Below are 22,103 nucleotides of genomic sequence, written 5' to 3' on the forward strand. Positions count from 1 at the left end.
CCTTCAAATAACATTAGATCTAGTTCCTTTAAAGGCTGGGGGCCTGGGCCAATATAGCGTTCCTAAATTAACTAATTTGACAGTATTTACGGTATTTTCCGCGCAGAAGAGTTATCGCTTGCTTGTCCGTTGATTTGTAGTTGTTTGTTTGCAAATTGGTATCCTTGTTTTTGGTAAATTAGCACCATCTATAGCTCCGGAATGTGCATTGCAAATCCAGGCAAGGAGCCCGAGCTAGTCATCGAGAGCCCGAGCCCGAGGGAAAACTAAACTTTTTAATCGTTCATGTTACAATAATGATTAAAAAACAGACTATGTACATGTAACGTCACATACCACGTGTTTAAGTTTGATTTCATTTTATTTTGGGAGATGCAAAAGAGGACAATCTAGCTTGTACAGTGTAGTTCCGTACATTGACGTTTGTTTCTTCCGTGTGGTTTAGAGGTGAACACCAAACTCGTCGTTGTTGACTTAGCAACAGGCAGACAGTCAACGGTGTTATTTTCTAGGTTGCTCCAGAACCTAATTTAATATTAACGAGTCCGCTTGTTTATGAATATATACATCTACAAACAATGTAGTTTGAATGTGTCGTTCTGGGACAGAGGGGGCGAATATTAACCACTTGCTAAATATCAAGATCATCTTATGAACACATTCTGAAGATGTCTTACCTGGTCTCACCGGAGGCTCCCGATGAGGAGGAGACTTTCTACATGCAGTGCAGAGCCGCCTTCCTCAGTGTGTTCAGATCTAGTCTGGCAAATATCTCCTCGAAGCAGGAGTTATGTCGAGGTATGGCTTTTCAAAATATTCGCAACCCTTTTCAATAACATAGCCTTTTCTCAAAATCAGGATCACACCATGCAGGGACTAATTGTCTACTTCCTATATTTTCAATTTCCAAGTCTTAAACCTATAAATCAATTGGATAGTCATGCTTCACAATGTCAATGATAAAATACAAAGTTAAATGGACTCAAATAATTTTAGATGTTTAAGTGACTATTTTCTCAAACTTGATGTCTACTTATGTTGGAAAGGTTTCTTCATGTACTTTCATCATTTTTTTCCTAGTTCTCCAGTTAGCTGGTAGAAATCCCTCTCAAGCCACTCTTGATAAATACTGGAACCCAGGAACAACACACATGAACTTTGATGATTTCTGTGACATACTGAAAAGGGAGTGGAAAAGTGATAACAACGAGCTTATGGGAATTTTCCAAACTCTGGATGCAAATGGAGATGGCTACATCACTCACAGCAAAGTGCAACAACTGCTTACAACTGTGAGTTACTACATTTTAATTTTTTTGTATTAGACATGCACATCTATTGTGATAACAACATTTTTTAAACTTGACTTTCAGACCAAGTGCATAAAATAATACTTCGGTGTTATAATGTTTTAATATTTAAATGTGATGTTTTGACAGTTAAATATTTTAAACCTTACAGGGCGGAGATAAAATGACACCTGAAGAGGTAAAAGCAATTTTCTCACTAAGCGACATCAACCAGGATGACAAATTTAACTATGCAGAGGTAAGTGCGCATATGTGGAAACTGGATACGTCTTTTCAATCTGCCTGTTTCCCAAGACATGTTCTGGCCTTTGTGTGTCCAAAGCTATAAAATTGTGATTTGTGCAGTTTATGAATCTGTCATATATTATTTTATATTATTTTTTATATTATTTTTCTCAGAAAAACATTAAAAGACATCAATAGGGATATAATTCAATAGTTTTATTGTATATTTTATACATTTACAAGAACATTTGTCATGCATCAAAAATATGGGTTCTTCTTTTGGTTCTGTAGGAAATAGAGTAAATGTTGACTAGCGCTGAGATGTTAATTGACTCTGTGAGATCCAACACTTACAGTGGTGCTTTGAGATATGAGTTGACTTTGCTATGTGACCACAGTCATAACTTAAAACACTTATATTGGAAATCATCTTTTCCCACTGAAAAGAACAGAAATCCATTAATCTGTTCTAGCCATCCATAAAAAACAACTATTTTGTAATGTGTGTTTTATTGAGTAAAAATATTACTCCATAATATTGTACTTTATAAAACATACAGTAAATACATAATTGAATATAATTAAATGAACAGTTTTTGTCACACTGCATCAATTGAATGGCCATTGTGCTCGTCCTTCTGGTGTAACTAGAAGGACGACGTAAATTAAAAAATATTTTGTGTTGTCTTAAAGTACAATAAGTCAGGTCTTTCATAAATGTAAGAAAATACTTGTAAATTCATGTGAACAGTAAATGTCAAGAGTAAACAGTTAAATACAGTAAACAGTAAAATACAAAAAAACTTGGCCTTTGAAATTAAATTTTCTTATAAATTTATGGGAAAGAAAGGTGTAAAAAATAATCGATTCATGGTTTTATGAATCATTATCAGCCTCAAAAAGGAAAATTGATTCGATATCGATTATTATTATTTTTTAAACCAGCCCTAGATTTTTGTGAGTGATTTGTGTGCAGCATACGTACAGGCTACTTTGAAGGAGTATGTCTTTTATGCATTCACTTTTTCATAAATCCAATGAAAGCAATTTAATCAGAATACCATGCTCATAAATGAACGCTTAGGAGATGGTCCAAATGGGTTATATGACGCACATTACATTGTCAACCAATGTAATGTGCGCATGCCGCGTGGTGTATAAAATACACACACAAAAAAAAAATCTAAAATTCATGACTGATGATTTTAGTTCTTTGCTATCTGTGCTTCAACTTCAAGCACACAAAACATTTTAAAACATGACATTAAGTTGTCAACGTGCTGGTTAACTCAGCAATCTAAAGGTAATTCAATTTCAAATTGTGTGCTTGCCATCCTCAACTTGTTAATGTGCTTGTCCTCCTATTTCTGTCAGTTTTGTAGACAGCTCGTGTCCACTACAGAGAAATGCCAGACGGCCTCTTTGGTGAAGCTCCAGTCTGATGCCAAGCTGAAGAGACAAAACTTTGGCAACCATACAGACAGCCCTCCAAAACCCTCCATGACATCAGCAACTCCATCTCAGCCTCCAGAAACAACCTGGTCAGATCCAGACATCACACTTCGGAAAGGTAGTCGAATAACTTTTAATCTGTTTGTATCAAAGGCTCAAAATGTGTGGCCTTGTCGTCTGTTGATTTACTTTGTTTTAGATTGCACACCCATTCACACCAACTGGCCCAATACACATCGCCGCCTTATTGTGATGAATTTAATAGCTCTCTTATCGATCAATTTTTCACTCCCCTTTGACAAATCACCTCATTAGGACAGTTCATTCATCAGGAGAGCCACACAATTAGAGCTGCTTGTTTGTAGGGAAGTAAGTGTGAAGCACTGTGATTTGTGTAATCATTTCTGCCATTAGCAGATTGACAAACGCTCATTTACACCAGAGAGAGCCACAGACTTTGGCTAAAAAGATGTGTTTTTACAGGTTTATTATGCAGTTACAAACTCAAGCCTAAGAGGTAAAGCCATCAGTATTGTACAGAATCATGGTAGAAACCTAGACAGAGACCCTGCTAAAGTAATATGAAGATAGATGGGATTGATCTAAGTGGTCAGTCTATGTTCATGTTATTGATTCGGAGGATCCCACTACTACACACTGGGGAGAGGATGAGGGATTTGAAGGTGGTCAGGAGGAGGACCCAGACCAACCGCGACTGCAAGAATAAATGAGTTCCCGCACAGTAGTCAGGATTATCACATTATTGTGCCTCTCCCACATATTGATTGATCCCTGTTACATTTTAATAAGGAGCTGACACCAAATGCTTCCCTGTTGCACATGTGAATGAATGTGTTGTTCTTTCAGCTTGAAAACAGTTTTGGTTGCTCATTTGGAGCTACATTTGTCAGTGTGTTTAGGCTTTTTACTTAAAATTCTTGAAAATAGACTAAAGGGTTGATCCATGTTAAATTGCTATCTAAATGCACACACAAAATTGATTTGTTAAGTTAAATCATGTCCTCTATGGGGAAAACAATCTATAAAAAGTGAGGAATATTGATTAAATTAAATTCTCATAATATACAGCATCAAGTCGAACATGCTGTCATGCAAGCTTTTGGTTAACATTGAAAGCGTACTTACATTGATTAAAAAATCAAACCTTTTCCATTTGATGTTAGAATCTCATTTTTTTTGTTCTTTATTAGCATGTTTCTCCTCTGTTAAAATTGCATAGTTTAACGCATTCACTCCCAGCCATTTTCACTGAAGCAACCCTCTTTGCTCCGCTGGCTGTTTTACTGGATTTTGACTGATTTTGCAAGGCCCATAGAATATTGTGTCCTATTGCTATAAAAACATGGAACCTACCAAAACAAAGATGAGTCTCTTCTCTCATCAGGAAAAAAAGTACATTTCTATCTGTTTCAGTTTTGCAGCAATTACATTAGAATGTAGCTAAGTTGTATCATTATTCAGAAACCTGTTGAAAACACTGGGGAAAAGAGCTTGTTGCAACATGGCCTTGGTTTGTCTCTTATACTCTACTGCCACCTGCTGACCGTTTTTGTAATAACTACCATTGCTTTAAGCTTTCTCTTCAGTTCAGAGGCTGCATCAAAGCCTTTTGTATTCTCAAGCATTAAAAAACGCATAAATAAGTTTTTGGGACCATGGTAATATTTAAAATAGAACATATTTATACGTTTTTTGGGAGCAAATGAGTAAGAAGATGTGTTTGTATTCAGACAGCCGACCATCTTCCCGTCCTTCATCTGCACTCAGTAGAAGATCTTCTCTATCAAACTCAGTTGCTGCAATGTCCAGCACCAGCAAGGTCAGTAAAATATTAGTGCCTGTTTGTTAGCAGGTAACCTCATCAGCTGCTAACAATCCTTGGACTAAATAAGGCAACTAAAATAGTTGAAACCCTACTAGTATGATATCCTTAAAAATGGATCAATATTATTTTTCTAAAGGCACATTTTGTAATAATCTTCTTATGATAGCGGGGAACACAATTTTTTTTTAGTTAGGTCTGACAGCAGTTTTTAACACATTTTTGGCTGTGGAATCCAAAACTGATCTCAGGTTTTCTCTTGTCACATCAAGTTTTTGAACTGTAGATCTCTGTTTCTTAAAAAATCTGAAAACACTATACTTGACATAAAGACATGTACTATAAAAAATTGTTTTTATTGTTGACAAACAATGAAATATGAAAGAAACAGACATGGCCGCAATGTTTAAGGATATGGCTACCACCACTGAATTCCTGATATGCTAGTAGGAGTAGCACTGACCTATTGGGAGCAGCCCTCACCTTTCACCACACTCACCGTCTCAATTGTGACTACACAAGTTGCCACGTAGCTGTAGATGAGTCCAGTCGTATAATCAGCTCTTCTTACATGGCATTTTGCCTATCTGGGGGGTAAACTGTGGTGAAAATTTTGACATGCGAGGAGAAAAAACTGACTGCAATTTTGGAATTAGCATTTTTAGTTTTAGTTTTCAACCAGCATAACAATCTAACTCAACAACACTGCCTCCCCAAAAAAATGTTCCTCAGTGTTGTGGATGGCTGGATAAACTGTCCTGGTTATTTTTGCATGAAAATGTTTTACAGCATGTATGTACAGGATGCAACATGAAATTTCACTAGTGGGGATAATGAAAGCTCAATTGTAAGTAAGGGTTGCTATCCTGCATGTTTGTTTTCACTCTTCTGGCTTTAGTTCAGCTGGTTTGTTTTGTGTCAAAGGGAAAATGTGTAATGACCATATTGCTTCATCTGTCCCATGACAGTGTTGTGATTTGACATAATCATATTTCTATGAATTTTGTCTCTCATGTGTAAAGTGTAGCTGGTATTAGTCTGAGGTTTGCCTTCTGTCATTGCCCTCCGGATTGTATATTGTCGACCATTAAACTTTGGTGACATTTTGTTTTCAGTTTTAGACCCTTGGGCACTTTAAACAATAAACAGTCTAATTTGGTGATATTTATGAATCCTTGTTTGTCTTTTGACATTCAGTTAATGTTTTCTCTGCGGAAGAAAAGTGATTTATTTGAAATTCAACATGAATGCTCAGAAAGACAAATATATTATACTGATGTGTGTGCCATTCTTTGTTTGGACAGTGAACAGATGGTACAAAAAAAACTGACATTGACTGTACATTGAACAAAGTAAGCTCACTTTTTAGAGCTCTAAAAATGTGTAACATGTCTGCCCTCCTCTGGATAAACATGCATATAACAATATAGGCTGCCAGACTTACTTATTGCAGTAGAACACGTTGAAGCACAATTATTAAGACAAACCTCTTTGTCAATGAAATAATTGTGATGCCTGTGTTCCCCCTCAATCTTAATTCTTATTCTTAATTTTGGAGCGATCATATGCTTCCAACTTTTTGGGAACAGTCTGGGAAAGTCCCTTTTGTCTACAGAAGAGCATTGTCAATGAAGGAATGCTTGAATAAATCAAACACCTTTGGGATGAACTAGAACAGAAGATATATGATCTCCATTTTGTCCACAATGAGTTGCCTTAGACCTCACAGAGCCGCATCTTACTTGAAGAGTGGAAGCTGTTATATAGAGATATGAAAAACTATTCACACTCTTCTCAAGTTATTTTTCCTCCCGTGTTATTGTTTTAAGATCACCAAACAAATATAAATATCTCACAAAGATAACCCAAGTAAACATACCATTTTTAAATGGTGATTTCATTTATTAAAGGAAATATTCTGTTCAAAGCTACCCTCCAGGTAGCAACTCTATTTTCTTCCTCCTTTAGTTCTTGGTGGCGTACACACTCTGAGTGGCTCCCTTTTTTTTTTTTTTACCAAAAAATGCTTCAAAAAGCAAACAACAACAACAAAAAGAAAGAAAAATCAACAAGTAATCAAATTTGCGGGGGCCAAACTGTGAATATGCATTAAGTGTAGTTTTAAGTTTTAATATCATCAATCACCACTAGCTCGGAGCAATGGCTTACTTGCACTTACACCGGATCTACACAACATGAGTATGCCTAATAATTACCTTTTGTGCATTTGGAATAATATGCAGGACAAACTTAATACCTCAATAATATTAAAAAAATTGAGAGAGTTGAGCTTTGTGGGGAAAAAATGCACAGAGTGAGTTCTTGCACTCAATTTTGGTTTGCTGTTCAACAGTTTTGTGCCGTCCTTTTTTATTTTATTTTATTTTTATCCAAGAAAGCTTTTTGCATTGGAAACAAAATCGCAGGATGTGGTATTTTTATTGTTTGCATCAAACACTTTTGTTGATAGGTTAGGATAGGGGATATTTTATACATGCATTAAGAAATGTAGTATGAAAAATGAAATATATTCGCAAATATGCACATATATTGTCCATATATAAAATGTTTTGGTCATACAAGTCTATGGTCTTGGGGTGGCCCCCTCCACCATATAAAGTTGCCCATCCCAGAAATGGTGTATGCAGAGAATTATGCAGACTCTCTGATTCCACAACACAATAATTACTCTATATGAACATTTGTCTTCCACATTTGTTAATGTAATGTATTTATTGCATCAACCTTCTAATGGTATACACGCAGTTACAGCCGGAATGGACAAAATGTATGTTTCTAATGAATGTAATGTACTTATTGTACAAATGTATTCTCCTACATCAACATATAACTACACATAATAAGATGTTGCTAATTATCTTTATTCAATGAAACAAATTAGCCAAATTGTTTCAATTAATACTTTGCTTGATTGTCCCAACAGTGGCATCACAGTTGCACGAGGGGATGTTTCTTCCTGGAGGAGGATGGAACCATCAGCTCAATTCAGTACCAGCTGCACCTGCCAGAGACTTCCAGTGTTAACTTAAGCATCCAGCCTATTAGCATCAACCAAAGAGCTGGTACGAATGCTGTTTCATTAGTCATAATACGTGCCTTACCATGTCAATGGACTACATATGGTGCAGTATTAACTTATAAACCATCTCCCATTACATTCATATGTGGACTTTCTACTTTTTAACCACAGAAAATTCCCTGACTCAAGTTTCTTGCTCATTTTAATGTCTAGTGTGTCTAAAAGTGTATAAAATTACTAACTGACACAAATGAAAACATAAAATGCTAAAAAAGCACCGTTTGTGGCAGTACAAGGCCATTGTTATTTATAGTATGTAAGAATTTTAAGTGCAATTCAATCCCAAATCAACTTTTTTAAGATGATAAACTGTATAAACGGGTTTCTAATAATACTGGCTGCATTTCCTGGTCATTATCTAAGCATTTGAGTGCATGTTTATTGAAAGCTTGAATCTGGGGTAAAAAACGTCTGTGTGGCGCCATCTTCAGGTTAAACACTGGGGTAAACACAATTTTGGCTGTTTGTCCTCTGGATGAACGCGTCACTTTGTGAATCTGACATAGTTGCTCTGCCACTGTGGTGTACCGTATACAAGCCTCAACGGTCCTCCAGGCAATGCCCCATTTGAGCGCCATTTTCAAATATTAGTGAGGGGTGGAGCAAAATTCTGGTAGGGGGTTAAGTTGCGCTTTAAGAAATAATTTTGGTCATTATCAAGTTTTCTTCTTTCCTTTGGAAAATGTCTCGATCAGCTCTTAAATTCAACTCTAATGAGCCATTTTTGTTTTCATTGACATCTTGGTCCCAACAAATGTACCTTTAGTTTTGCTAGGCATTTAAAATGAACAGGAAACCGAAGAAACAAGGGTGGTCGCTTCATTAACCAAATTTCGCTGTAACTGTACACTGCCCTCCATAATTATTGGCACCCCTGGTTAAGATATATTCTTTAGCTTCTAATGAATTTATTTTTTCTCTAAATAGTGTTCTCATTTCTATCTCTTCTGCTTTGTTGTTAAGACAAGCCTTCCCCCTGGATGAACGTGGACACCACACTTTTTGTGATGTTAGCTGGTGATACTGAAGAAGAGTCAACACTCATGTGTTTCACTAGTGCAAAGGACAAAGAAGTAGGTTGACATTGGGGCATTTCATATTCACGTAAAATTAAAATCATTCCGTACTTATTGCAGCCTCTGTGTTTTGAAGAAAAAAGTCAACAATTGTCTGCACTAACACAAGAGTAAAAGAAATACATAATTTTTCTACTTAGTCCACATCCTTTTCGATGCGCTTGTTCAAGTGGTTTACTAAGTTGTGAATTCCTTCTGAGATGCCTGGTCATACAACCATTTATCCACCACTTTGTGCACTGCTTCATTTTAAAGGAAAGGTTTTCAAGCCATGACTAATTTGCAGTGTGCTAACTCATCGATGGTAATGTGCATGTTAAAATGTGCTAGGAGCGGCCATTTTTATCAGATGAAACCAACATGTGTAAAAATCAATCGAACAAGTAGATCTGCTGATCGTGATTATGTGACCTAGCCAAAAACAAAAGTGTGTGTGCTGTAGAGCAACGTGCAGGAAATTTTTGATTCACCCTCATGCATTCTAATCTTGAAAACATCTTCGTAATAATTCACTTTAATTTATCCTACTTCCTCATGGGAAGGCGTGTTGGTCTTCAAAGTAGTCTCCCCACCAATTTGAAACGTCCTGAGTCAAGGTCAGCAGCACCTGGAAGTCTTTTTCAATGGCCACACTGTACTCCTCCATATGCCTCGGCGACCGCCAAGGCTGCGGTCTGCTTGGCCAGCCGATATCAATCAAATCCTTCTGAAGTAGATAAGATAAGACTCCTTCTTAAGCCTGTTGACATCCCTCACTGCCGGTGTCTGCCAACAGGTTCAGCGATTGCTGCCACAACAGGCACCGACCTAGTAAATGAGGCTTCTTGAAGCACTTGCGATATTTGTTGACTCCTCTAGATGACACTCATGGTTTAAATATGCTAGTGCAATGGAAATTATTTATCTTTAAACCAAGAGCACCATAGAGGAGTAAAAAAATATCACAAGTGCTTCATGAAGCTTCATTTGTCCATCACTAGACCACTTTAAGGCCACAGCTCCATAAGGCCATCTCATTACTGGAGGCGGAACATGGTCAACTTTGATTCAATGTCCCACACCTCCCCTGGGACGTTTGCCGAGTTTTTTTTTTATCCATCCATCCATTTTCTTAACCGCTTGTCCTCACAAGGCTCGCGGGGGGTGCTGGAGCCTATCCCAGGAAGACCGAAGCCCGGACTCGATCTCACGTCCTCTGCACAGGGAGGCGGACGTGCTAACAAGTCAGCCACTGTGCCGCCCTGTTTTTATTTATTTATTATTATTATTATTATTATTAACAACAAAAATCAAGCAGAACATAGCATAAAGGGACCGCCTTGTGCAATTCTGCAGTTTGTGAGATTCTCTAACTCGTAACGGGCTCAGTCCAAACCAAAAGTCCTATCAAATACAAATAGACAACTATTCACACTATTGAGTGTTCATTTAAGCATATGTTTGGAATTAAAAGGAATCCAGAATGTCTTGAGAAAAAGTACCTGTAGAAGCTACAAACGCCACGCAGAATGGTCCAAGCCTGGATACAAACTGGGATCCTTTAGAATGTGACAATTTCCGTTAAATACAATATAGCAGTATCAGTCTTTGTCAGCCCATTTCATTGTGTGGCATGTAAAAATGTGATTTACAGAAGTACATTTGGAGAGGTGAACTGAAAGCTGGGACGTACTACCTACTGCCTTTCTCCAGTGGCTGCAGATTAAAGAAAAGGAGCAGAAAGAATGTCTCTAAAAAATCCATAAAACTTGTCTACAAGACAGACAGTGGAGAACTCGACCTCACCAGTGATTTTCGGTAAGTGTGTTTGCTTGTTTATTAAGATTGTGAACTTCAAGTATTCAGACCCCATATAAATGAGTAACAGTATCTGGTTTAATACAGGAGTTAGTATTTGTGAAACAATTGTATTGCTTGTGTATTTTAATTATTGATGTCTTAGTTGTTTTTTGTTGTTTGACTGCTTCAATGCTGCCTCTGCAAATTATTTCAAAAATACAGCATCAGTAGTGCAGTAATGCCATAATGTGCCACAGGGAGGCACTATCGGAGATCTTTGACATGATAGACCTGGATGGGAATGGTTTGCTCAGTCTTGAGGAATACAACTTTTTGGAGCTGATGATCAGCGGAGAGGAGTGCAAGATGGGGATGTGGGCCATCTGCAAAGGTACAACTAGTTAAATGCACTCATCCATAATGTTCATCTAAGGGTATATTTGTATATTGTGTCAAGTATATATGGGGAAGAGTCTGATAAATTGAACTTCCTTTAGATGTTGCACTGACAAACCATATTCCCATGATGAAAAACATCACAGCAAATATGCCCACCAGACTGCATTAACAAACAAAAAAATCACACTTTGACACTCATGTTCACACGGCATCAAAGAAATCATTCGTTTGATCTTCAATAATAATAAGTAACACTGAAAGTCAAATAATGTATTTTATAACCACACATTTGACTTATGCTAAAAAAAATAACTCACCCTGCTTTTTTATTCAGATTCAGAGGCAAGATAATGATTTTCCATCTTAATGTTGCATTTTTAATCTCAGACTCAGAATAATCTTTGCCAAATTAACAAATTAACTGCAAATATGCAAGTGAAGTCTTTAAGAATGTCATATTTCTCTGCAGATTAACAGTTTGTATGGTTAAGTTGCAAATTGTTGCACAGTAATAGTGTGAATACTCTCTCTAAACTCTCTCTATTTTATGTCCACAGAGAATTTTGACATGAGAGAGAACCAGCTGACAAAACAGGGCTTCATGGAGCTCAATCTGATGGTGGCAACAGAAAAGGATGGAGACGCTGATGACCTGTGGACCCTCGTCGAAACCGTGGGCTACAACCGTATGCTGGAGCTAGTCGAGGTTCTTACTCATTTAAAAAAAATTACATGAATGACATTTGCAGGCTTCTCTTTCCTAAAAGGAAATCCTATGTCATCAGGCTTGCCCATTCCAGATAGACATACACTGTGAGAGCACACAGCCATCGATTCAGCCTCTCAGACTGGAATCTGGGTCCAAGATTCTGAACCAGGCCGTGCAGAAATCGATCACTTTAGAGGGAGGAGTCACACAACTAAAAGGACAGGACAATGTGCTCATCCACACCTACAGGGGAGAACACAGGATATCCTCCCTCATCATCAACAAGGTAGACGACAAATATTTGCGGGTATGTGTGTGTGCATATGTGCGTGCGTGTGAGTGTGTTCTCATTAAATCACCTAAAACCTATTAAAAATCCCATACCGTTCACCTAAACCGAATACTTCAGAATCCAGCTCGTCGTGAAATTGTCAGGAGACCCGAGGAAGGATCAAAGAAAAAAAGAAAGGTGAAATCCAGCACCGACCAGACATCACCTACTACCCACCGGGCTACCAACCAGAAACTTTCACCAACCCCAGAAACATCTAAATTCCAACAAATTAGGGAGACCTCAAGAGACCAAAGGAAGACTGAGGAAAGGAAGGAAGGATAGATGAAGCAGAGTGAGATCCACAGACATCAGCCTCCACTGATTTAACGACCAGAGGAAGAAGCAGATTGTGTTTGAATTTCGGTAGATGCCGGTGTGGTGGATTTTGCATGCACGAAAACCTCCACCAAAGAGGGGAGCCGTTGACCCCCAGGACAGAGCAAGCACAACCCCCCAGGGCCCCCCAGGCCGCGGCAGCGCCAAGGCACAACCCCAGGGCCACCGGCCGGAGAGCAAACCTAGGAGCGCCCCCCACCCCAACACGGCCCGCGCCCCAAGCCCAACGCAGCAGAATGGGGCACGGCAGGCCCACCAGGCACCCCAACGGATTTATCCCAATGGTGATTTTCCCGGGGTGGTGGTTTGCGCAGCTGCACATTGATGACGACGTGTCTCGAACCAATCATTGGCCTCCAAAATAATTACATCACGTTTTGGAACTGGGCTACTTTTTTTAGAACCACGAGTAGAGTAGAGTAGAGCCAGGTAGATTTGTTGGTGGAAACGGGGCTTTTGCAGAGTAGAGTAGAGTAGAGTAGAGTAGATACCGACGGTGGAAACGAGGCTTTAGAGTATTTCTACTACAGCCAGTACAGGGAATTACCCTTCTTAAAATGTATATTTATTGTTAATTCTAATGGACAGCAGAGGCAGGGCTTCACTTCCTTTTCCTAGGAGCTCAGTGGCCCCTAACCTAAACTTTTACTGGCGGAAGTTGGCTTGCAAAGTAAATATTCACTCTCACTTTCACTATACTACTGATAAATGGGCTGAAGTGTGGAGCAGACATTTGAAATCAACAACAACAAAATCAAGAATATTATTTTTTTTATAATGCATTATTCATTTGCTCCATATAAATGTGCCATGCTTTAGGTTTTTTTTCTTGTCTAATCTTTGAAATCATTTTATGGGGTTTGCAAAAAAAATTCAAAGAACACACAACCAAATACACCCACATTGGTCAGTACCCTCTTGCAGCTGCGAGTTTATGCGGCATCACCATGGAGGAGTACAGGTGATTAATTTTTTTTTTAAATCTGGGTAGTATAGCGTACATTGAAAAGCAGCTAGGGAATGGCTTCATTCACACTGCTCAGTCCCCCTCACAGTGCTTGCTGCGTGGACTCGAGGTCGCCGGTCGTCACCATGGAAATGGAATAATTGTCCTCCAGTGGGACTGGGCCGTTGGCGGAATTGTGGCCGACCACAGCACACCCTAATGTGGCCACTACTACACCATTAGTGACTAACAACAAACTATTAAAATATATTTATGCATTATTCATCTGGGGTTTTGTTTTGCATGATAAAATTGTCAATTGTCATCAAGTGATGGGAGTTTTTGTTGTTGTTGTTTCTGCAGTCCAACCAGAAAGTGACAGTTCGTGTCAACAACAAGCATAACAGCAACTGCTGCAGCAGTCGAGGCCTGAATGTGTTTGCTGTTGAGGTGCCAGCCAGAACTAAGATGGTAGGACATTTTCTATTCTGATTATTACCTCATCAGAGATGAATCACACACAACTAAAAATCACTTTAAGAATTCTGAGGTTGGTGGTGGGTTTGGATGTCTACTGGATGTTGACAATGTGCTGTCCACTAGGTGTGTCAACATTGTCTGCCCGTCAGTGAAAAACGGGACTGGACCTACAACTGTGTGGAAACTATACTGCCCTCGAAATAGAGCTGCTCTTCTATGCTTGTGACACCCAAGAGTTTGTTGAAACACTTAAGATGATTGCAAAAAAATGAATAGGCTGTGTTAAATATGATGCTTACTGTGAGGAATCTTGTATTTAGAGCCTTATACTGTAGGTTGCTATGTCTGGTGCCTTTTAAAATTGACAACAGAGTATAACTGCTGTATATAGTTGTCACCATTCCTTTCTGATTATGCAGTTGCTTTCTTTGGGGATACTATATATATTGCACCATTTGAACTTTACTTGCCCTTTTCAGCTGAGTGTTGACCTTCTATTTATATCTCACAGACCGTTCTTTGCCCTTTGACTTTATTTGCTGAAACTGTAGAGCTAGCTAACTAAATGCCATTTGGCATATGAGATGCATTTTATGCCACTGTCTGCTTTTCCTTTTCCAACAGACTTGGTTTACCACCTGAGATGTTAGTCCATATGATGTGTTGCTGTAAATACTGTAATCCATGCTTCATATTTTTTTTATGTTTTTGACTGATCTGTTTTCTTCTTTGAAAATAATCAAATCACAAATAGAATGTTTGTCATTTGTTGATAAAATAACACCACACTTCTATTTAGTCTTGATTTTTAATTTTCATAAAGATGAGAGGTCAAACTTATTTCATGTATCACACTCTGCAGACAAGTGATATAACAGGACTGATGTCCAACATTGCTCTATTTATGATGAACAAACACACAATGATGCAACAGGCAAACCGTAATGGTCTCAGGCCTATTTCTCAACATTCCATCCACTCACAGTACAGAGTGGTTTAGGATATATTTTGGAACGGCTTACAACATTTACACAATTAATAATATTTATAAACCTGAAAAAACGAGTAAACATATTCCTATTTACTTTCTATTTAGGATAACTTAGTCATTTTTTGTTTGTTTATGTGCTACATATTCATTTACTTGACCCGCTTTACAACCCGGAATTGTAGTTTCCACTTTCATTGTGCTCTTGCAGATTGTAAATGCCAAATGAGGAAATATACTTGTGACTATAACTGATCACTATATCACACAATATCAATGTATATCATAGCTATATGTCCTTAAGGAAAGGTTATGTAAGGTTACAAATGTGCAGAATTACCTTAAAACATTGTTCTTTCATTGCTATCAAAATCCAGTGGCATTTTCTTTTCTTTTTATGAATACTTAGCATTAAAAATAGACTGACATACACTAGTAGTAGTAATGGTGTAAATGCTTGTCTTTACCAGCATTCACACAATCGTTTTTGTTTAAGCTAGAATTAATTGCATTGGCATGAAGGTTGTACTTGCAACAAATCGTGTCATAAAAGTACTACCTGATCAAGAGTCCTGTAATATTAGTTGCATTACTTTGCAAATGTTCCAACTAAAATTGTTTAATTAAGAGTATTTATTCATGTGTATTAAATTTCAATTAATTTGTCTCATTAAATTATTTAGTGTAAATGATAAAAATACAGTTTTTGTATTATTATTATTATTATTACATTGGTTAGTTAATATACATACATAAAACACGCGAATGTGAAAATCTTTAATGTCAGGCAGTATTCAACCTGGAAAGCCAGATCTCTCATTCCTTGCCCTTTAAACCGAGGAAGGGGGTGTTGTCCAACGTGAACGTGTGGAACCCGCCTCCCATGCCACTGCAGGGTCTCCCATCCCCCTAGACAGCGGATCACACAGGACCATTGAAGGTGCTCTCCCGGGTGGGCTTGTCAAAATGGTGAAAATAACGGAGGTGAAGACCAAGCCGTATACGGACCAGAAACCCGGAACCAGCGGCCTGAGGAAGAGGGTGACAGTGTTCCAGCAGAACCAGCACTATGCGGAGAACTTCATCAAGAGCATTATCTCTGTCATCGAACCAGCTGAGCGCCAGGCAGCCACTCTGGTGGTGGGGGGCGACGGCAGGTTCTTCATGAAAGACGCCATTCAGCTCATCGTGCAGATTGCAGCCGCGAACGGGGTCAGAAGGAGAATAACAAACCGCACGGACGAGCTAATGTTCGCCTCCAGCTAGCAACCCGGGTTAACAGTCAAGTCTCATTTGAATTAGAAAGAAATATGTAAATGTCGGAACTTTTACACGTCATTGTAAAGTTTTCCATCAACATATTTTTTTTGCAAACAGCTGGCAGCTGCATTTAACCACGCAAGCAATGCATTGCAGCTTGGTTTGTGCGAATCAACCTGTCAGCTAGCGTTACTTTCTATTGCTGCTGTACTACGCAACATGACTTGCCAGGCTTTCAAATTGGGTTAATATCTTGCAAGCATGTGTGAATATGGTTAACTTCTCGCTCAGATAGCAAGTGGTTTACATAGCCAGCTCAAGTCAGCCAATCATCAGCCTGGCTTGGGCCTTAACCTTTACGCAGTGAAATTAGTTACCTTTAGCATTCGTGACAAAACGAGACCATTCGATTTGATTTTGAGGATGCTGCAGAAGCGAGTGTAAACAAGTTTAGGTGTGGTTCATAATAACGAAAGGCGTGTGTGGTAAGATCGTGCTTCTTCGACTTCTTGGCCACAATGCAGATGCTAAGACACTTGTTTGTCAGTAGGGGGCGTGACAGTGGGGGACGTGCCGCATGTCACGGTTCTTGCCACTTATATGGACTACTATACTAGAGCGGGGATGTGGGCTGTAACCAGTGCAGATCAGAAAATGCACGGCTGGCCCTAACCTCCAACAGGCCCTAAGCAAAATGAGACTTTTGGGGCCTCAATTTCAATAATGCTAATAATATTGATTATTCGTACAGCTTAAAAAGCTCGGCACACCACCAAAAAAATGCCACAAAAAGTGGATACACATGTCAATTACAGTTTATACGTTATATGGCAATATAATCGTACATCATTTATGTGTTCTGTTTATCACTATACATCACTGGCCTATATAGATAGATGAACAAAGAAGCATTATTTATTATATAAAAAAGTTATAGCCAATGAAATGAAATTTGAGCGCACTATGTGCCCCGGTACACTGGTTGGGAATCACTGGTTTACATGATCCTATAGATAATTATTGATCACTTGATTGTTTGTTTGTCCACAAGGTTGGAGGTCCAAAGCGAGAGGATAAGACTAGTAGACTGACTTGTGTTGGTTTTCTGTATAACACTAATCAGTTCATGTCAGCTACTGTATGTTAGAAATTTTACTTTTTTTACTTTTACTTTACGTCTCCTTAGATGTACTAAGATTAGGGCTAAAAATCTGACAGCAGAAATTTTGGATTTAGTGGCAAAGATACGACACAAAGACAAAGTTGCCATCATAAAAATAACTGTGACACAATTCAAACATCTCACAATCTAACTGTACGCCAGGGTCTTGTATTCCTTTTCAGAAAAGCACAAAAAATAAGTATGACTAACAGTTAATCAGAATCTGTTACCCAGGGCCTATTTTTTTAAATTGCAAATTCCATGGGTGTGGGTTCTTACAGAATGAGATAAATCATATTTTCCATTCTCTAACAAAGGGTTCTCAAACTTGTCAGTACAGGCCATTATTATGGCTTCCATCTCACCCTGAACTGGACGCCAGCCAATCACAGGGCACACATAGATGAAAAATGACCACATCTACAACTATCTGATTAGTAAACACTGTTAATTTATGTTAATAAAACTTAGGTTTCTTTGAAAGAGGTGTTACCCAAGTGAAACAGTTTTGATAGTTTGGTCATTTTACTGTACCTTAGCTTGATAAAAAAATGTATGGTGAATAGCTTTACTGTACTGAAGCTTCATGTGCAGTAGTTTACCTCACCACATTTTTTTCAAGTAGCTTGCACTGACACGCTGTATAGGAATTGGATGAATGTATACAATATAAAGTAATATGATCTGCGATCACAAATGGCCGAATTTGGACAAAGATGATGGCCCTAAGCTTCATTGTGGCAACAGTGGCTTGTTAAGAAACAACGGTGTAGGGAAATTGCATCAGTGTTGCCTCAAGTAAATCTTTCTGTTTTGAATAGACAGAGTTTTTGTAGTGCTTTTGTGAAGATGCAGTAAAATGTGACGAGGTATGGGGAGAGATTGGTCTAAAAAATATTCACACAGATAAATTTGTGATTTTCAAGTGTCTTTACTCTCCACAAAAAAAGAAAAGAAAAAAGAATTGTTTACAGAGCAAGCAGCAAGCTATTTTTAAGTTTATTGTCCCTTTCAAGTCTATCATTAATTTTAATCCTTAAAGCTACAATTTCTTGGTGAAAAACTCTCCCTTGTAGCTTACCACACTGTACAATCAGTTAGATATGCACTCACGTTACACATGTGTCTGGTACACCTGCAGAATCAAATGAGATTTAATATAACAACTGTGTGAGATATTCAGCTTTTACCCCCACCTGTTTCCAATTAACCCAGATTTATTTTTATTTTTTTTAGAAATTGCTGCTGACATCAATTCAAAATTAGAACACATTTGCAAAAGAAACAATCATGCGCATCAGTTTATACAGGATTTTTCCTGCGAACAAAATTCAGAGGCGGCCACCTCCACCTTATTTGCTCGCCACCTCCCGCCTGAGTGACGCATAATGAATGAATGCTTTAACATGATAATAGTCATATTCTTATTAGAACTATTATTCTTATTATTGAAATGTGGAATTATTATAGGTTGCCTGCAAAAAATGAAAGCGAGTCAGTTGAATTTATAGAATACATGCACGTCATGGCGCATGGTCAGGGTTAGGGATGTTCGATACCACTTTTTTCTCGACCGATACGTAACTCTTGAGTAGTCACCGCTACTGATACCAAATACCGATACCACTAGTAAATACAATTCCCCACCCATAAATGACAGATGATTTTAAAGAAAGACCTATATATCCCAATATATTATTTTTCCTTAAAATTGCATGATGTTAATGGCAACTTTGTATTCATATAATTTCTAATTTCTTGTCCCTAATCGTAAAAGGGCCGCAGGAGGGCAGCCAATAATGGTATCGTCACCGCCGTGAGTACCGATACCTTAAAATAAGACTGGTATTGGCACCTATACCAATACCAGATATTGGTAGTCACCCATCATAGTCAGGATGATACCACCTCTGCCTCAATTTGAGCCAGGAAAAAACCTGTATGTTGTCTTCGTAATCTATACAATTAGTAGGTTGAAAAGGATTTGTAAATCATTGTACTTTTTTTAAATTTATTTTTACACACAACTTTATCGGAAATTGGGTTTATATTTACACAAATTTCTGGACTATAAGGCGCACCTGACTATATGCCGCGCTAGCTAAATTTGGGGAATACTCGAGTTTGTTACACATATAAGCCGCACCCGACTGTAAGCCGCAAGTGATTTAATGTTGCCGCACCGGGTTCCCACTACTTTCTTTTCTGTAATGAGGGCGCAAATTGTCTCGCTCTCGTTCTGTCTCTTACTGTATTTGGTAGGGGTGTGAATTGCCTAGTACCTGGCGATTCGATTCGTATCACGATTCATAGGTCACGATTCGATTCGATACCGATTAATCTCGATGCAAATTTATAAATTGATTATTGCGATTTTTTTGATTTTTTTTTTACTCAAATTTAGAAAATACTAATCAGTAAACTTGTAAGATTTGTATGAAAATTTATTTATCTGAAAATTCAGGTTTATTACTGAACCATTGCATTTAACAAACAGGTTGCAGTCTGTTTCATGTTTGAACAGCACTGAAATCAAATATTAAGTCCTAATGTTCCATTAATATATCATTCTTTCATGCTTAATGTGTGAATCCTAACCCTAAGTAAGACGTTTAGTTGAATATTCCCATAAAAAAATTGATGTTTAAAAACCGTTTCGGCCACATATCGAATGATTTGAGAATTGCGCGCTGTAATATCCCGATATTTTGCCGAATAAATTTTTTATAACACCCTTAGTATTTGGGCTCACTTTGGTTTGTTTTGCTCTGCCTGGCGCTCTTGCGCTTCCTTGATAGTGCGCCCCTGTGTGATCGAATGGATAAGCCGGACCTTTGTATTAGCCGCAGGGTCGAATGCAAGTGAAAAAAAGTAGCGGCTTGTAGTCCAGAAATTACTGTATTTATGTATGAATTTTATGGCGGCCAACCCCCGATTTTCATAGAAAATACTTAACAGCGGTATATGTATTGTTCACCAAAATATTAGCAACACCGCCTAGTGTGATGCAATGCTTTACATTGTACATATGTTGTTAAATGAGTGCAGTACTTCTGATAGTGAACTATACCTTGTACATAAGATCTGAGCATCTTCAAATCCCTAAAAACAATGTCAGACTTTTTTATATTCGTATTTGTGCCTCTTCTTGCAGATTGGTCACCTGGTGATCGGTCAGGATGGCATCATGTCCACCCCGGCCGTGTCCTGTGTGATCCGCAAGATGAAGGCAGTGGGCGGAATCATCCTCACTGCCAGCCACAACCCGGGGGGCCCCAATGGAGACTTTGGTATCAAGTACAACATCTCCAGTGGAGGTGAATGAAAAACTAGCACAACTTTGGCCTCTGTACCCTGTATACTCTGGAAAATGTGCTATTAATTGAATGCTTATTGTTTGCAATTAGTCCAGAGTTGTTACAATTTTCTTTCTCTTCCACGGTCTGCAGGTCCTGCTCCAGAGGGCATTACAAACAAAATCTTTGAGATCAGCAAAGGCCTACAGGAGTATCACATCTGCCCAGAGCTCAAAGTAGATCTGTCAAAGATTGGCAAGCAGACCTTTGATGTGGAGGGTTTCAAGCCTTTCACAGGTAGTTTTTTCCTTTATAGTTTGTGCAACAAATGTGTGGTGATTTATTTTATTTTTTTGATACTTATCCTGCATATTATTATTTTATTTTTTTCTGAGAGAGCTCAGTATTGTTCATTCGGTAATCTTACCGATTCGACATCATCATCATTGCTTTTTTTTTGCTTTTTTTCGTATGTGCATGTGTCATAAATCACCTAAAACCTATTAAAAATCCCACAGCGTTCACCTAAACCGAATACTTCAGAATCCAGCTAGAGTCGTGAAATTGTCAGGAGACCCGAAGAAGGATCAAAGAAAAGAAGTATATTCCAGCACCGACTAGGCACAACCATTAGTTATAAATTGCCAAATACAGAAACAGCAATATAAGTTATCGCGATGTGGTGGCTCTTGCTAACAAGCAGAATTAAGTAACCAGATTTTGGTTAAAAGATTCTATTTACATAGACTATGTTTGTATGAATTTTGATGTTTGTTTTTTATTCGAGGCAGATATTTTTTCCATTAAAATGTGATTTATGAGGAGGTTAGACCATTGGTCGATATTCAGTGTTTGTTTATTTTTCCCAGTTAACAAGAATTGGGTTTTTTTTAGCGATAGTAAGGGCTACAAGTGTAGAATGAAATTGTTTACGTGGTAAGTCAGTTGTTGTTAGGTCACCTAGCAAACACAAATTTGGAGATAAAGGTATCTTACAGTCTAAGATAGCGGAACGTTTTTCTAAGACTTCAGTCCAGAAATACATAACCTTAGTGCATAACCATAAAGCATGAAAATAAGTGTCTGCAGTGTTTTGTAAACACTGGAGACAAATGTCGGAGTCTGAGAGTCCCATTTTCTTCATCATATATTGAGCAATATATGTTCTATAAATTATTTTATATTGGATAAGTTGTAAATTTGTGTGTTTTGTCATTTTAAAAACGTTTTCACAATCTTGAATCCAAAAGTCAAATTCCGGAGCTATAGACAAGTCTGTCTCCCATTTTGAGATGGGTAAATACATTTTATCTGTATACGAAAGTAACTTATATATTTTTGAGAGTTTTTTTGTTGTTGTCGGAGAAAGCTTTGTAATATCTTTAGCTAAAACAGGCGGTTGGAGCGT

At 38.1% G+C, this 22,103-nt stretch overlaps 2 protein-coding genes across 2 annotated transcripts in view; both read left to right on the top strand.

The window, feature by feature from the left end:
• Positions 1 to 454: 454 nt before the first annotated feature.
• On the top strand, positions 455 to 15,042 carry efcab7 (EF-hand calcium binding domain 7). The gene is made up of 13 exons (XM_086089368.1): positions 455 to 798; positions 1,081 to 1,292; positions 1,462 to 1,548; positions 2,910 to 3,105; positions 4,739 to 4,827; positions 7,775 to 7,913; positions 8,894 to 9,003; positions 10,640 to 10,803; positions 11,043 to 11,176; positions 11,742 to 11,890; positions 11,970 to 12,179; positions 13,873 to 13,980; positions 14,113 to 15,042. The coding sequence occupies exons 1-13, from the start codon at positions 669 to 671 to the stop codon at positions 14,191 to 14,193; spliced, it is 1,809 nt and encodes a 602-aa protein (XP_085945494.1). The 5' UTR covers positions 455 to 668; the 3' UTR covers positions 14,194 to 15,042.
• Positions 15,043 to 15,847: 805 nt separating this feature from the next.
• The window catches only part of pgm1 (phosphoglucomutase 1), a 19,570-nt gene continuing 13,314 nt past the window's right edge, over positions 15,848 to 22,103 (top strand). Inside the window, exons 1-3 of the mRNA XM_086089324.1 lie at positions 15,848 to 16,189; positions 20,554 to 20,716; positions 20,849 to 20,992. Of these exons, the coding sequence (XP_085945450.1) occupies positions 15,944 to 16,189; positions 20,554 to 20,716; positions 20,849 to 20,992 (553 nt within the window). The 5' untranslated portion in view covers positions 15,848 to 15,943. The remainder of the gene's footprint in view (positions 16,190 to 20,553; positions 20,717 to 20,848; positions 20,993 to 22,103) is intronic.

This window comes from Leptonotus elevatus, chromosome 11 (genome assembly GCF_054856555.1).
Source record: "Leptonotus elevatus isolate MCC_2025b chromosome 11, RoL_Lele_1.0, whole genome shotgun sequence".
In the NCBI taxonomy this organism is placed as follows: Eukaryota; Metazoa; Chordata; class Actinopteri; order Syngnathiformes; family Syngnathidae; genus Leptonotus; species Leptonotus elevatus.

Coding starts and splice junctions, on each gene's coding strand:
- efcab7 (XM_086089368.1), top strand. CDS start 669: ATGTCTTACCTGGTCTCACCGGAGGCTCCCGATGAGGAGGAGACTTTC. Junction 4,828..7,774: donor CAATGTCCAGCACCAGCAAG/GTCAGTAAAATA, acceptor TTGTCCCAACAG/TGGCATCACAGTTGCACGAG. Junction 9,004..10,639: donor CTAGTGCAAAGGACAAAGAA/GTAGGTTGACAT, acceptor TGTGATTTACAG/AAGTACATTTGGAGAGGTGA.